We start from the raw sequence: 15,319 nt of genomic DNA on the forward strand, positions 1-15,319 counted from the left end.
GACTGACAGCTGGTAGGACGTGTTCAAGTCCATGAAAAATGCATTTTCACTTCTTAAATGAATCATGCATCTTCAACTAACTAAAAAGAAAAGTCAGGTGGATCATTTAAAGGACGACAGCAAGATCATTTAAAGGACGAAAGCAAGATGACGAGAGTGACAGTCGGTCAGTGTCATTGAGTTCTCACAGCTGTACCTGAGCAGACCCTCCCATCCGGATTTGATGTGGATTATTGAATGTATAGGTTACTGAAGGGGATTTGTCAAGAAAGTCCCATGTGAAATGGCATAGCACATAAAATCTGTGTAATACAGCGTTTCTCTTTTCCCGCAGGCTTAATGGATTATGATAGGGATGCAGTGAGAGGATCTTATCTCACCCAAGTCTCCTTTTATGGATAAACCCTCTGACTGTGTGTGTGTGTGTGCGTGTGTGTGTGTGTGTGTGTGTGTGTGTGTGTGTGTGTGTGTGTGTGTGTGTGTGTGTGTGTGTGTGTGTGTGTGTGTGTGTGTGTGTGTGCTTGTGCATGTGCCAGTGTGCACATGGATGAGCCCAAAGAAAAAGAGAAACAGCGGGGTGCATCGTCCACTAAAGGCCAACTCTGTGGGTTACCAACAACTTGCTGGTATGATACTCACTATAAGAGATTGCATTATGAATCAAATTAGAGATTAAGATTCAGCAATCAGCAGTAATGTAGTCAGAGTACATGTACTGAGGCAATAAAAAGATGATCAGAGAAGTGCAAAAAATGCAGTAAATGCAGATTATGTACATACGTATAGTGGGATATTGTCGACTACACAGTATGGATAATAGAACAATGGTGATGAACACCATAACAAATTTACAGTTAGTGTATACATGCAGCCATAGCAGTAGGTAAGGCAGATATTGTAAAGTATATATAAAGTAAGTACAAGTAATAGTAGTAAGATGTCAGAATTTGATATGAGTGATGAATACTGTGAATAATCTAGGGACAAGATATGAAAAATATAGATAGTGGTACAATTATGAATGCACTAGAGGTCGGATATATACAGTATGGACATTAGTATAAATGTAAATAATGCAAATGTTTCATGGCTGCAGGAGATGTGTGGGAGGGTTATAGGTCAGTCACTGGAGGACACTGTGCGCGGTGGTCCAGGGGGGAGGGGGTTAAAGGTCAGTCACGAGAGGGAGGTGTGTGTGATGGTCCGGGATGGAGGGGGTTAAAGGGCAGTCACAAGAGGAAGGTGTGTGTGTGGGCGTATCCAGGGGGGTTGGGGGAGGTCCAGAGGGAGCGATCATAGTGGTGTAGAGTTCAGCAGGGGGACAGCCGCTGAACTCTACACCGCCGTCCAGAGGGAAGGAGGTCAAACTGTCCATGCCTGGGGTGGGCTCTGCCCCTTACGATGCCGCTTCATCACAACGACGACGATAACACGAATAATAAGAATGTCAGATAATACTGACAGTGACACCAACAGCAGGTAGTAGCAGTAATAGCATCGTTGAAGACTAGATTATGCCTCGAAAAGTTATTATGAAGTAATTATGAAGTAATTAGCAACTCAAGCGGTGAGTGAAGTGTCTGTGCTGTGATATGAGGGAGATAGCAGAGGGAGATGGAGGTGGTTGAACCAAGGAGGGAGTCCTAACAAGGCAGGCTGCGGTTTTACTGCCGTACCGCTGTTTCCCCCATGGCTCCATTTTCCTTGGGGCCATGGTGCAGTTTGTTTTCACGTGGGTGTATTTAGGAATGCATTGATGTGTATAACTAAAGGATTTGTTCAGCCAGTGTCAGAGGAATCAAAATAATAGTCTACAATATCCACAACAACAGACAGGGACAACATTTCAGCCATTTTTTCACCATTGCTCAAAGGTTTGTTGTGGTGTAACTGTTTCAAACATCAGCATCAACAGCAGTTTCATCCCCAGGGCCATCACAGAACTTAATAATCACACTACACTCCTACCCTCCACCCAGCACAACTGCACTTTTGTTAGTGGTTGCACAAACAAATTTCGTTGTGTATCCAATGCACAATGACAAATAAAGTCTATTCTATTCTATTCTATTCATTAGTGGTACATACTACTTGAAAAAGTGTGTTTTTGAGTTCTGTAGAACATGCTGTAAACAGTCTCGACCAGGAACACTCCGGAACACTCTGGAAAAGTACAACACACGTTGAAATGGATTTTCACACCACAGGCCATCTGTAAAGCTCCAAGTTGATGAATGCATTTATCAAATAAGGGAACAGGCCATGCATCAAAATGTCCATTTAGAGGGGAAAGCTAAAAGAAAAGCACCCAGCAGCGTGTCATACTACATCAACACTCAGTTTGGTTTTCATTTCATGGACCACATGACTCACAATCCAACAGCTGGTACAGCCTGTGCCACTGCTTGGTCAATGCCAACACTCTGCAGCATCCTTGACAGAGAGAGGCCCAGCATATACAAGTGAGGGAAAAACGTTGACGTAATCATCCACTCTGAGCTTATTGGTTCGTCAGCAACAGTGGTCAACATTGTTCCTTTAATTCACAAATTCTAAAAAAGTATGAGCCTTGTTCAGAATACTTTTCCTTTTTTTTTTACTTCTTTGTTGGCACATAAATCAGTGCATTAAATGAGACAGGTTATTAAAAGGAAAATCAAACGCTGTTTATGAGACCAAGTTATTGGTACTTCCAGCGAGTGAGGGCTGGCACTACCATTGTGTGTTGGTAAGGGTGTTCCCCGAGGAAGGTAATAATTTTATGGGGGGGATTATTAGTTAATGCTTTGAATCTGCTGAATTACATTGTGAGCTCTGAACTTATTTATTGAGTAGCTTTTGAATGGCCTCTAGTTAGGTATTTAATGATTTCTGTGATTGTATTTTTCAGCATGCTACTTACCGAATGTACCAGCAACTGTTGAATATAATTTTTTGATGCTGGATTTAATTTATTTAGTATACTAAAAATATCTGTTTACATCTGAAATCAGCTTTTTTTGTTACCTGGTAACAGATTTATGTTTCATCAAAACAAAACATCAAAAAAATATGTTTTACAATGCTTCTAACCACTAAAAAGTGGTTAGAAGTAAAACTAAAAACTAAAACTAAAGTTGTCTAGGAATTAGAGGAACCAGGAGGTGCTGACTGCTTGACCACAACACCAGAAGCACAGAGGCCAGCAGCAGCCCCCACAGGGAGCACCTCCAGAGGAACAGACGCATGCCGCCAGCTGTCTGTCTTCAAACCAGCCAGATAACCGTTCACCTCTTTTGAAACCAAAGACCCCTTCAACACCAAACATGGGTCATGCATTACTGAACAAAAGAAAATCATTCACAGAATGAATTGCAGGCAGCTTAAAGTCAGGTCTAATGTGGCTCTCAAAGAAAGGTAAATAAAAGGTACTTGTCATGACAGCTAAAATTATCAACGAGAGACTCAACGTGTGTGGACTTGAGTAGTAATCAGTACAAAATGCTAATTTCATTGTACACCACACAAAAAAGAAAAATGAGTAAATGAAGCCTCTCAGACTAAGCATTACTTAAATGCACCAACTGGCATGATACGTATTGACTACTCACCTTGAAAGAAGTCATGACAAAGGCTACCGGGGCGACCAAAGAGGCCCCCTTCAACCCTCAATAACGTAGCTCGATGGAGTTGGGTTTTAAGAGCAAAAAGAGGACCTGAAGGTTTGTCAGTCCCTGGGCAACGCAGCGGCACACTCTGTGTACATGCAGATATTCTCCCAGGCCTAAAGCCCCCACAGCATCCCAGCGGGGACGGCCCTCATCCAAGACCAGGATTAAAGCAGAGGGAGATCACACTAAGTACTAAATCAACCTTCTAGCACGCTGAAATGATGCACATTCACGTACTACTTCTATCAGTGGTCCTGTGAACAAGTCTGACGTGTGACACAGACAAGACAGGATATTAGACAACTTCCAAAACAAACCAAGAATTCAAGAATCCATAGCCTCTTGCAGGGGTTAGGAAGAAATCAGCTCACTCTTGTTTGTGATCAGGGGTTAGGAAGAAATCAGCTCAATACACTGATTGACAATCACAGTATCACAACTAATGTGATCAACGATAGTAAATATAAAGGTCATTGGTTGGCTCATATCGGTAAATGTAATCAAATATCCACAATACTCCAACTGAATAATCAAGCAGAAGGTGTCCTTTTCAAATATACTTTAAAGGTTAAAAATGTATACTGACAGGAAGTCATCAAGTAAAAATAAAAAGGCCTGCTGAATGCTGATAATGGCCAGTGACTATTACCAATTACAATAACTACATTAATACATGAATATGTTGTGTTCGTACATACATTGTATGCACAAACACAACATATTCTGCCAAATCAATAACAAGTACAGATTTTAATTCTTCTCAGTGATGACCTTGAAAGGGGGGTAAGTGAAAGCGTAAAAGGGGGGGGGGGGGGGGGGGAAGAGAGAGAGAGAGAGAGAGAGAGAGAGAGAGAGAGAGAGAGAGAGAGAGAGAGAGAGAGAGAGAGAGAGAGAGAGAGAGTTGTGTTTACACAACCCTGTGATTCAACATGATTGCTTCGAGCGTTTCCTTTAAATTTCTATTACAATTCAATTTTGGTTTTGGCTACCGACTGAGAAGCACCCAGTGTTTGACCTATCCAATCAGTTTTCCTCGTTTCAAAATGCAGTTCTCCACTCAAAAGTTTATTTACGCGCTGAACATGACGTGATGACGTGATGATGTTTACTGTTGAGCTTTAGAACAAGGGCCTATGTTTGGGCATCATATTTAAGGCATTGTAAATTGTGCCTATTGGTAATGTACAATGCACACTATTTTATTAGTTTTAAAGTTAAAAGAAAGTTAGTTCAAAATCCAATCATTGCACGTGTAGTCTTTTTTCTGTTCCGTCTCATTATAAAGCTGTAGGGAGCCAAAAGTAATGCTGATAACAGAATTCCCTTCAGTCAATACTGTCACAGCACTGTATTATGTTGTCACAACATTATGTTCCCCACATTCTTTCATTCTGCTTCTTTCAGTTTCACTCATTGGTTTCACTTTCACTTTCTTTGTCGGGATCCTTCATCCCAAGTGCTATCATGGTATATGAGGCCTTAAGATAACTTTCTATGGGCAGCAGCAAAGTGATGGCTCAGCGCAGCAGCTCCACAGAGGCAACAGTGGAAATGTTTGCAGTACTTAGAGAGTGAATACCGAATCATTCATGTGCAAAGCACAGAGCCCCTGACTTAAACCTGAGGACAAAAGCACCAAGCGCTGGCTGCACAATATTGACTACGGACCGGAAAACATTACAGCTGTCCTTGTTTCACTTATCTCGCCTCTCCAACGTTTTCTGTTTAGATGGAGTTAAGGTTGACTGTTCCAAGGTTCCTTTATTAATGATAGGCAACATTGTGCAGAAGGAACATCGATGACGACTATAAAATACTAATAAGATAGGTTGTTATTTACTCAGCTCAAAACTAATTGACAACATGTCAAGTATTTTCTGCAGTATTTTCTTAAAAAGGAAGACGATAGGCTTTTGATAGGCTTTGATTGTGATCATATCAGAGTTGGGACCTCGGCAACCATTTCAGCGCCACCCTAGATCGATGTATGTTGTCCCTTCCACAACCCGACACTGCCTGGCACGGTACTCTGTGCCGTGTCTAGTGTGCGACATGCTTCACTTTGAAGTTCTGCCATAACAAACCAAGAAACCAAACAAACCCACTGACTTCCTCCACATAGCACGTATGTGATATTAATGCTACCAGGTAGATTGCACTATGGCACTCAGGCGACCCATCGATTGGTTGATGAGTAGGTTGAATTTAAGTGGACTACTGTGGTCCCTACATCCTAATTGAATTTAGCATTAATTCCAAAAGTAAAATACACAATGGAACATATGAATTATGGTTGACATTGGAACGTTATTTAAAATGTAGAAATCTCCTGATGAATCGCAGTACTGGTGTTCAATGAGGCAACCTTTCTCTCCAGTGAATGCAGTTTGTCCTTGGAGATGGTCTCACTTTAAAAGAACAGGATCAAATGCCACATCCTCTTTATTTACAGGAAAGTGCCAGCATCGGCTTTCACACATGCATATGTAACGGATGCTGCTGCCGTGCCAGACTGAGCATAACGCTTGGACGTGTCCTCCCAGGCCCTAGTTTGACCGTGTGTGAAGAAAGAAAACCAGCCCAGTACAGCTCAACTCAGCTGAGCTTCTCACTACACAGACATGAAGGGATGCTATGTGGGGAATGGAGGGGGTGAACTGGTGAGAGCTATATGCTTCCAGACTCTGCAAAAACGGCCAACCACAATTTTAAGAGTTAGAAATAGGTTTCTAACTAGCATCTTTAAAGAAACACAAAAAAAATAATTTGTGCCAAAAATAATGAGAAATGCTGATTTATTTTTTAACATTACTGCAGCTCAAACCTCAGTTATTCTGAAAAAAATATCTTTCGATCAGATAATTTTTTGTCTCCAATAATACAAAAAAAAAAAAAAAGGTTTATTGCAGGAAGACTGCTCACCACAGTAACAGAGTTTAGCTTAATGAATAAACAATGCACAATTCACTCAAGAGTGGCGAGGTCATCGGTGGGACCAAAAGTGCACACACAAATGTGCATCAAATAAACAGCACAACCATTAAAGAAGAAATCCATGTAACAAGCAGTGGCGCATAAACCATGAACCTAAACACCATGACACCAAACAGATCAGATACGGTGCATTATGTTACACATCCAGGCCATAGAGCATAAGTAACTCGACGACTACTGAGTCGATTGAGTTCCATGGTATTCCAACGCAGCGTCTAACAGGAGATCGTTGGAATACTAATGTGTGTGTGTGTGAGGAGGACGGCGACCTGTCAGCGGCTCACAGCGCTCTATTTGTTAGCCGTAAGCCATGCAGTTTGGAAGGCAAAAAAAAAGGCAATTCCAATAAAGCGTGAGAGAGAAAGAAAAAAAAAGATTTAATCCCTGCTTCAAACACAGAAAATGGAATGGACGAGCTGGGTTTTTAGGGGGCTTGGAACATAAGCGTGCCGCATTGTACTTCGAGTCTGTCTAGCTCCTTACTGCCAAACCCCCCCCCCTCTCTCTCTCTCTCTCTCTCTCTCTCTCTCTCTCTCTCTCTCTCTCTCTCTCTCTCTCTCTCTCTCTCTCTCTCTCTCTCTCTCTCTCTCTCTCTCTCTCTCTCTCTCTGCCCTTCAATCTTTCCCTTGCTTTTTTTCTCCCTCCACTTCACTCTTCTTTTTCCTAACCTCCGTTTCTTCCGAAATCTCTTTATCACAAAGGACATTTCTCTGCATAATCACAAGTGGTATTGTGGAAGGTCAGAGAGGACGAAGGCATGTAAGTGGTTTATGAGCACCAATCTCCCAAAGCCCATTGCAATCTCCCTGCCGGAATACAAAGCGGAGAGCTTTTGGATAGGCCTGTTAAGGCACAGGAATGCACACGTTAGGGTTGAAGTTTTAGGACGAGCAACTACTTAAAGGGCGAGTGAAACATAAATCTTTTTTTGTTGTCGCTTCATGCCTTATTGTCCTGTATGATCCTCAACATAGTAACCTATGCCAATTTGTCACTTTTCCTAAAATAAGTCATTTATTAAATCTTGGCTTACGCATTACAAATAGGCCTACATCACTCATCAAAATGTTTGCGTGGGTCATAACCACGGGATAACAGATCTCCCATCCTACCTATTACTCCTTTTTTTATCCCATTTTGTTTGATTGCGAGCTGAAACAGAGGGTAAACATGGACTTTAAGAATAAGGGTAAATGAGAATAAATTGAAATTTCCAGGATGTTTTATCTCTCTACTAATGATAGTAGATGCAATTCCTTCTTATTTGAAACATGACAGCTCCCATCAGGACGCATACAGGTCACTCCCATTCAAATCCTGTAAGATTTTGTTATTAACCCTAGTTTTAGCCCTTGGCTAGCTTGATATTTTAAGCCCTGGGCTAGCTTGATAGTTTTTGCCCTGGGCTAGTTGGATTGTTTTAAACCTAGGCTAGCTGGGAAGTTTTAGCCCTGGACTAGCTGGATCGTTTTAGCCCTGGGCTAGCTGGATCGTTTCAGCCCTGGGATAGGTTGGTAGTTTTAAATTCTGGACAAGCTTGGCTGGTTTAGTCATGTCTAGCCTGTTAGTTTTAGCCAGGGGGTTTAGCTCGGCACTCCTGTAGGGCAGGATGCGTGTTGATGAATGGGAGCTGCTATCTCAAACAATGTCAGGATGAGCTTGTAGGGCTAAGTGATTAATCAAATTTTGATCGCGATTTCGATTTTTTAACAATCAAAAAATTACTAAATGTTTTTTACTAAATGTTTTATAGAAAGTGCTGGAAACAACTGAATACATATCTGTACATTATTTTAGATTTTAAAATTTTATTTTTGACCATTTGGGTATTTTTTTAAGGCGAAATTTCAAAGTTCTCAGTTACAAAGTTACATGCTGAATAAATTCATCAAGTTTTAAAACTCAAAAATAGTCGTTTGAATAATCGTGATTTCAATATTGACCAAAAGATTTTCCAGAATCTAGCAACACTATGAGCTTGTCAAACTATCCTACAGAGGCAGCCTTGAATATCCCATAAATTTACTGAATCATCCAAACAGATCCTACTCACTGTCGATGCACCCCGGATTTGATTTTGTACCGCTGTTGGCCATTGGGCTTATGCTGTTGCTGTGGCTGTTTCTAGCGTTCATCTTTTTATCTATGTTAGAATATTGACAACAGCAAGTAGAAGGATAGATAATGGATTTAGACATTACATCCAAACCAATTAATAATATCCACTGTGGTGGGGGAGGGAAAAGGTCTCCCTGCCTTATTCATTCTGATGATTAAAGTACCTGTCATTTGCCTGGCTGCTCGTGTGGGCTATCACAGCATTCAGCTGACAGGTATACAGGCTTAGAGTAAAGTCATCACCGAACTAATTACGCTTGGGTTTGTTCAATTATGTACAGGTAAGTTCCCTTAGCCCAAGTTTTATTTTTTACTTATTTAGCAATAGTTATTTATTGGATGTTTGGAGTCAAGGCAGGTTTGCATGGACTACCACTTCCTTACGTTACCATCTGTTTTCACTAATCTAGAAAAAATATATAAAATTGGCCGATCCAGATGACAGAAATTCATAGTGAGAGTAGCTATTCAGTGTGGAATACTGAATTTCACTAAATTGTTAACAAGACCGACAGAAAAAGCCAAGCCTGAAACGGACTACAGTAGAGGAATTCATGTTGATGTAAACGTAACCAGTATGTATATACTGTAAGTATTATACACAATGGATGGTAGTTTCTGTAGTTTGGCTTGCACTACACATGCTTGCACCAAACAGACAACACACACAAAAATTCACATTTTCCTTTGGGATCAATCCCAGAACCTTTCAGATGGATACGTGCATAATTTGCACGTATCCATTAAACCACTTCAAATCACAGATTTGAAGTGGTTTGATAGCCATAAATGACTGAGGCGGAACTCGACTGAAAGACAAAAGCACAGAGTGCAGTGCAAGCATACTTTCTTTGCTGTCTGAATGGAAGAATTTTCAGGGGTAAAAACAATTTGTAATGATGATTGAGGAATGAATTCACTGCACTCCACGAATAAGTGTTGGGAGCCATCATACAGATCCTAACAGAGGCAGCTGAGTACTCTGATGTGATTGGAAGTTCAACTCTTGTCTTAGCCAAATAGTTCCCTTGAGGAGTGCCTTGGTGGAGTGCAGCCTGCTTCATGGGAGCCCAGAGGCCCATGGTCTTCTCATCTGTAGCTCTCTCTATATTCCCTGTTCGCACACACATCTGCTCTCCTGCTAGAGTTACTTCGCTGTGAATCTCCACTGCCAGGTTCAGATGTGAAATATAAAACATCAAAATATCCATCCCAATAACAGCAGTCCTTCTGTTTTCCCTGGTTACATCTTATAGAGCTAGGATGATCGAACATCAATCTGGAACAACGTGTCTCCCATGACTGGTTTCTGTCCTGTCGCACAAATTTCGAGTAGATAGAAAAGACACCAAAAGATTGAATCGACCAAATAAATATAATGCTATCTCAAAATCATAGTATGTTTTGTATTCAAATTGTTTGTATGTGATAACCTGCATTCGGAGACACAAGCACAAATAATTTAAAATGTCAGTGAAAACAAAAACAGTACAATTAAGTGTCAGCTGATATGATGCCCTGTTTTTTTGCAGTGTTTTAATCCAAAACAAACAAACCGACCAAACCGGTAAAAGGGATGGGTCTAGTTACTATAGCTTGTACCGTGGCCAGAATTGATAGTCTGTAGAGGACCAGGGGGTGAACATGCTGGACAAAGTCCTGAGCTGGGAGTAAACTTCATATTTCTATTTCTAATGCAGTGAGGGGGCTGCATCGCTCCCAACCCTGAATACCTCATATAAGCCCTGGAGGAAGGACAGAGTTCCCATGTCACCTCAGGTGCCTATGGCCTAAAGAGCTACCATCTCATCAATATTCTGACTCCAACTAACCGGGCCTCATCCCAACAGATTTTATTCACATAAAATCACATTATAGATATCTTATTAATTCAGCTGTACCTGTTTTTGGCAGGGCAACCTGAGGAATATGGGCTAACAACAGTTTTTATTCTAGATAGATTACCCAGTAGCTTGTTGCTAGGAGGAGTGAGAGCGTTCCATTGTGCCATACATGGCAACATATATTGTCATATTTGGCAGCATATCCATATGCCACCATATATTTCCATATATCGCGATTTATGGGACCATATATGGGCATATTAGTGATGTCACTTATGAGTCCATTAAGAAACAGTCCTTTATGTCAGGTGGCCTACCTGTGTGACCAGCGGCTCCAGCAGCCTCTCTACTGTCAGGGTACGGATCTCCAGGCTCTTTGGGTCCCATTTCAAGAGGATGGGGGACGTGGCAGACGTCATGGTTTCTGATGGGAATCAAGAGAAACGCAATAGTTACAGAAGTTTATGCGTACAAGACAGTTAGAGCTTACAAGGTTCACTGAAGGTACGAGGAAATAAGAGCATGAGATAAAAATAAAGAAGGTCAATTATGTTTCAATAATAGCTGATCGGATTTTTGAACACTGTTCAATTAAAAATCGATCAATGCACACAGAGAATGGTTTGATTTTCTGCATAGCACCACAGGATGTTCTTATTTATCCACTGACAAAATCGAAAAATAAGTACGGCTATACTTTGGATTGATTTATCCTGGGAGGCATTGGCATATGATCCATTCAACATGCAAAGGACTGTATTTAGATCCAGATACAACTGGATCTAAAACAAAATAATCCATGATATTTCTCCACATTGACTCTAATGCTGAATAGTCTAACATCTGCCATAAATCATTAAGTGTTTGCAAACACACTTAAGTTTACACACACATACACTTACTCTAACTGATGAACCATTGCATATGCACTGCCCCTAAAGCGTTAAATTGTAACATCAGTTGAAAATAGCATTTTTTTCTCTGACAGCTGTAACCGCTACAGATACTTAATCTGTGACATTCATAAATGACTTCCGGTATAATTTATGCAAACAGAAGAAGGGAATCGTTGAGAACCGTACACACATTTGCATAACAAAGCTCATGCAGGTAATTAAGGCCAGCTTTTCAATTGGATAAAAGGCAACACAGCAATTAGATTTCATGGCATTTACATCAAATGGCATGTCTCGCTGTGCTACAGAAATTGGCACATACTGCATTATATAGGAGGACAGGGTGATTCATAGGGTGGCATTTTGTTGGTTTGTTTCTGAAAAGAATGAACTCATCAGCTCATCGAGTTTTAAACTGGGTTTTCTAAAAGTGTGTGGGTTGCATTAAACAACACAATAGCAGGAGACTAATAACGGCAATGTCGTTTTTGTGCGAACGCAATTCTATCACAAGTAGAATAAATACGGTGTTTTTTTATGGTATCTAATATATGAATAAAGATTTTGGGTTCCTTATTATGCTATCTCCACACACTTTGCTCACAACAATAGTTGATTCTAACCAAATGGAGGTGCAGGGCTTAATTTAGTATTAATTTTTAGGACTTATATCTTAAAGCATACAGAAATAGGGCTCAATTCGATTTTGAGAGCTTTCCTTTGTGCAAGATTAGATAAAGGTTTGTTGTCGCACATTTGATGAAAAGATTTTACCAACTATTTCATACAACCAAATTTAGTAAATGTTGTCCTTGGATTCTGAATTATTGTGTCTCTATCGCATGCACTTCAGCAATGGACATTAGTGTTGTAAGAGTCTCGCAATTACAAAATTCCACGTATTTACAATTTTCTCTTTGGTACACAAAGTCTAGAGTCTAGGATGATTGTATGATCGGGCTGAAAGATTTTGGTATATAATCAAATTGCAATCATTTAGACCAATATGCGATTACGATTTAGTATACGATTTTTCTTTTAAAAGTTCCTTATGTTCTGTATTATTCACTGAACAAGCACTAAATCATTCCATAGTATGACAAACACAGTGGAAGCAGTCTTCATATGAACTGTCTTCATATGAACTTTCTTTAGGCCAGGCCTGTGTTGAGATTAATTGATGAATGAATTGATATACAACATCTTTATTTAACTATTGAAAGAAAAATAAATACGAATCTTACTGATCTCCAGTCAGTAACAGTAACAATAAAAAAAATAAAGATTGCAGCCTTTACGATTTGCAAATCATGTTCTATTTTATCGCGATGTCGGTTTGAATTTGATTATTGCTCAGCCCTATTGTACGAGTCACGTATGATGCAAAACGTGCACTCGGTAATACCTGCAGTGCCAGTTCCTCTCGTAGACACAGATCCCCAAACTGAACATTAGTTTTACTCAATGAATGACTTTATAAGCATGTGCCGAAAACTCTTGCATAAGCCCAGTCCATATCCCATGGCAAGAAGGACAACTGGATAAGAGGATGAGCATAAAACTGGAAAGATTTGGGTCAGACGGCCCTCGATTCAGGCCTGGGAGGGGGATGCTAAACTGGGCGGTGGTACAACATCTCTGCATTATTGATGAAGCCACACAACCAAAACCTTCATTTATGTTCTCACAGTGCAAAACTTTGGCTGTGTTGACAAATTCTTTCAACTCTGGAGAAACAAGAAGGACCAGCAGATTTAGAATGATTTTGGATTAACTCTGAAATAGCAATGACAAGAGAATTGTATTATGTTCTTCGAATTAAGCATTGATGCCTTGATACCTTTGAAACATATAGCCGCCTTCACATTCAGTTTTCAGCCCTGGTTACGTTGAAATTAAACTTCTACGCTCAACAATACAGTACCTCTCTGAGCAGTCAATATGATCTAAAATGATGTATAATACTAGACAGAAACACAGTGGTGACCATGTAACAGTTTCAACACTGATTAATTAATGAAAACATCTAATCTGTCTTTGCGATACCAGTTTTACTATCAGCATGAATATGAAGACGGTATTCATTTCAGATATTCTGGGTATAGGTAAACTACCTGAGGGGCTTATGTTGAGCTAAATGTTGGAAATGAGAAGTGAAATGATTTTTCTATCCGAGAAGTGAAAGAGTGGAAACCATAAATGAAGGAACTTGGATGGATTCAATCAGATGAGTATGTCTTCTGCACCTGAATTATTAAGGAGAGACGTGGAGTACTAGTCCAACTTCATTAGAGAAAGCTACCTAATGACATCGAACAAAGAACGCCTGACGGCTTGATTTATGGAGCCTAGCATTTGACGTCATTAAATGCCTCTCTTAAATGGTCTAAAATCACTCCACTGCTTCCCAATGAACTGACAGAGCCCAGCTCCAAGTGACTGTTCACAAAGTCCAAATCAACTGAGATCTCGTCACTAAAAGAGCATAACAATGAAATGGGGGGCGGGGGGCGCACAAGTCTCCTTCCTTACACAGGGGAGGTTTCAACACAGGCGAAGGGGGAACTCCAGTGAGTCAACTAGCCGCTGATGCATCAGAAAGAAAATAACAGTCTGATCAAACATACCAGAGGGGCGTGTTAATGCAACTGTTGTTCACTGCCCATAATGGCATCCGTCTCCGACACAGAGGTGAGGAAAAGTATCTCATTTGTAAACCTAAGCAAAAACCACAAGTGATGAGTTGGTCAGCAAGTAGCCATTAATTTGACTGGACCCAATGAATGGACCCTTTCCGCAGAGGTCCCAGCAGGGTAACACTGCTGCAGCATTAATAATGGGTACATAAATGCAGGTTTTTAAAGTGTGCAGAAGGCTAGAAGGCATTTATTGTCCAGAGGCTGTGTTTTTCAAGCTTTCCGTTTAGCCTGTTGTGAGACAAATGGTTTCATAAATAATAATAACCCTCATGAGACAAAACAGGGATTGACGGTTGGTGTCATGGTCTGTCTGGTTCCTTGTCTTGTTTCTCACCATATCCTGTCAAGTTTCCCTCCTGTGTGATTACTGCTCCCTCCCCTAATGTGTTTCAGCTGATCCTCGTTGTGTACCCTGTGTTTGGTATTTTAGCCCTTGTCTTTCCTTTGTTCCCCGTCGGATCATTGTAGTTTGTGGTGAGTTGTGTCCTGTGTGTTCCCGGTGTTCCCTGTGTTCCCAGTGTTCCCGGTGTTCCCGGTGTTCCCCGTGTTCCCTGTGTTCTCGGTGTTCCTTGCCTTTTTGCGTTAATAAATTACCAAGTCAAGATATAATCATAGATAGCCATTGCCCAGAGTCTATCAAAGACAGACGTAAACATAGAAACTGGTTGTTTATGAGTAGCGGCCGTCTTCATAGTGAAAGCTTTGAGTGAAAAAGGGTGTCCTCCGCTACCTCCTGTACAATATACCGCCACCCAGGTGATTGATGTGACATCGGATCACCATTTTGCAAGCATGTCGCAGTGTGGTAATGCCACAAGCTGCCCCGTCAGCAAAGGCTCTTACTGTAGGCTTAAATGGATAACACAGCTAATTATGCTGAAGCACAATCAACAGGCAAAATCACAAAATAACATTTTACTGTTTATTAAAGTATTAACACTTTTGCTTATACCGCATTCAAGTACAATTCGACAGGCTTTACCCAAATATATGGTGGCGGTATAATTAGGCTGTATGCACAGTTAATTATATCTTGTATATATTATTTCCAAAAAAAATAAAGCAGCCAGATTGCTATAAAAATAATCCCCAGAATATTGTAATTGCCTTTCACAAAT

General features: G+C 40.6%; 1 protein-coding gene across 1 annotated transcript in view; it reads right to left on the minus strand.

Annotated features, from left to right (window-relative positions):
* LOC132454059 (catenin alpha-2-like) overlaps positions 1 to 15,319 on the minus strand; it is an 81,320-nt gene that overhangs the window by 53,055 nt on the left and 12,946 nt on the right. Inside the window, exon 2 of the mRNA XM_060047227.1 lies at positions 10,924 to 11,030. Coding sequence (XP_059903210.1) covers positions 10,924 to 11,025 — 102 coding nt within the window. The 5' untranslated portion in view covers positions 11,026 to 11,030. The remainder of the gene's footprint in view (positions 1 to 10,923; positions 11,031 to 15,319) is intronic.

This window comes from Gadus macrocephalus, chromosome 3 (genome assembly GCF_031168955.1).
Source record: "Gadus macrocephalus chromosome 3, ASM3116895v1".
Classification (NCBI taxonomy): Eukaryota; Metazoa; Chordata; class Actinopteri; order Gadiformes; family Gadidae; genus Gadus; species Gadus macrocephalus.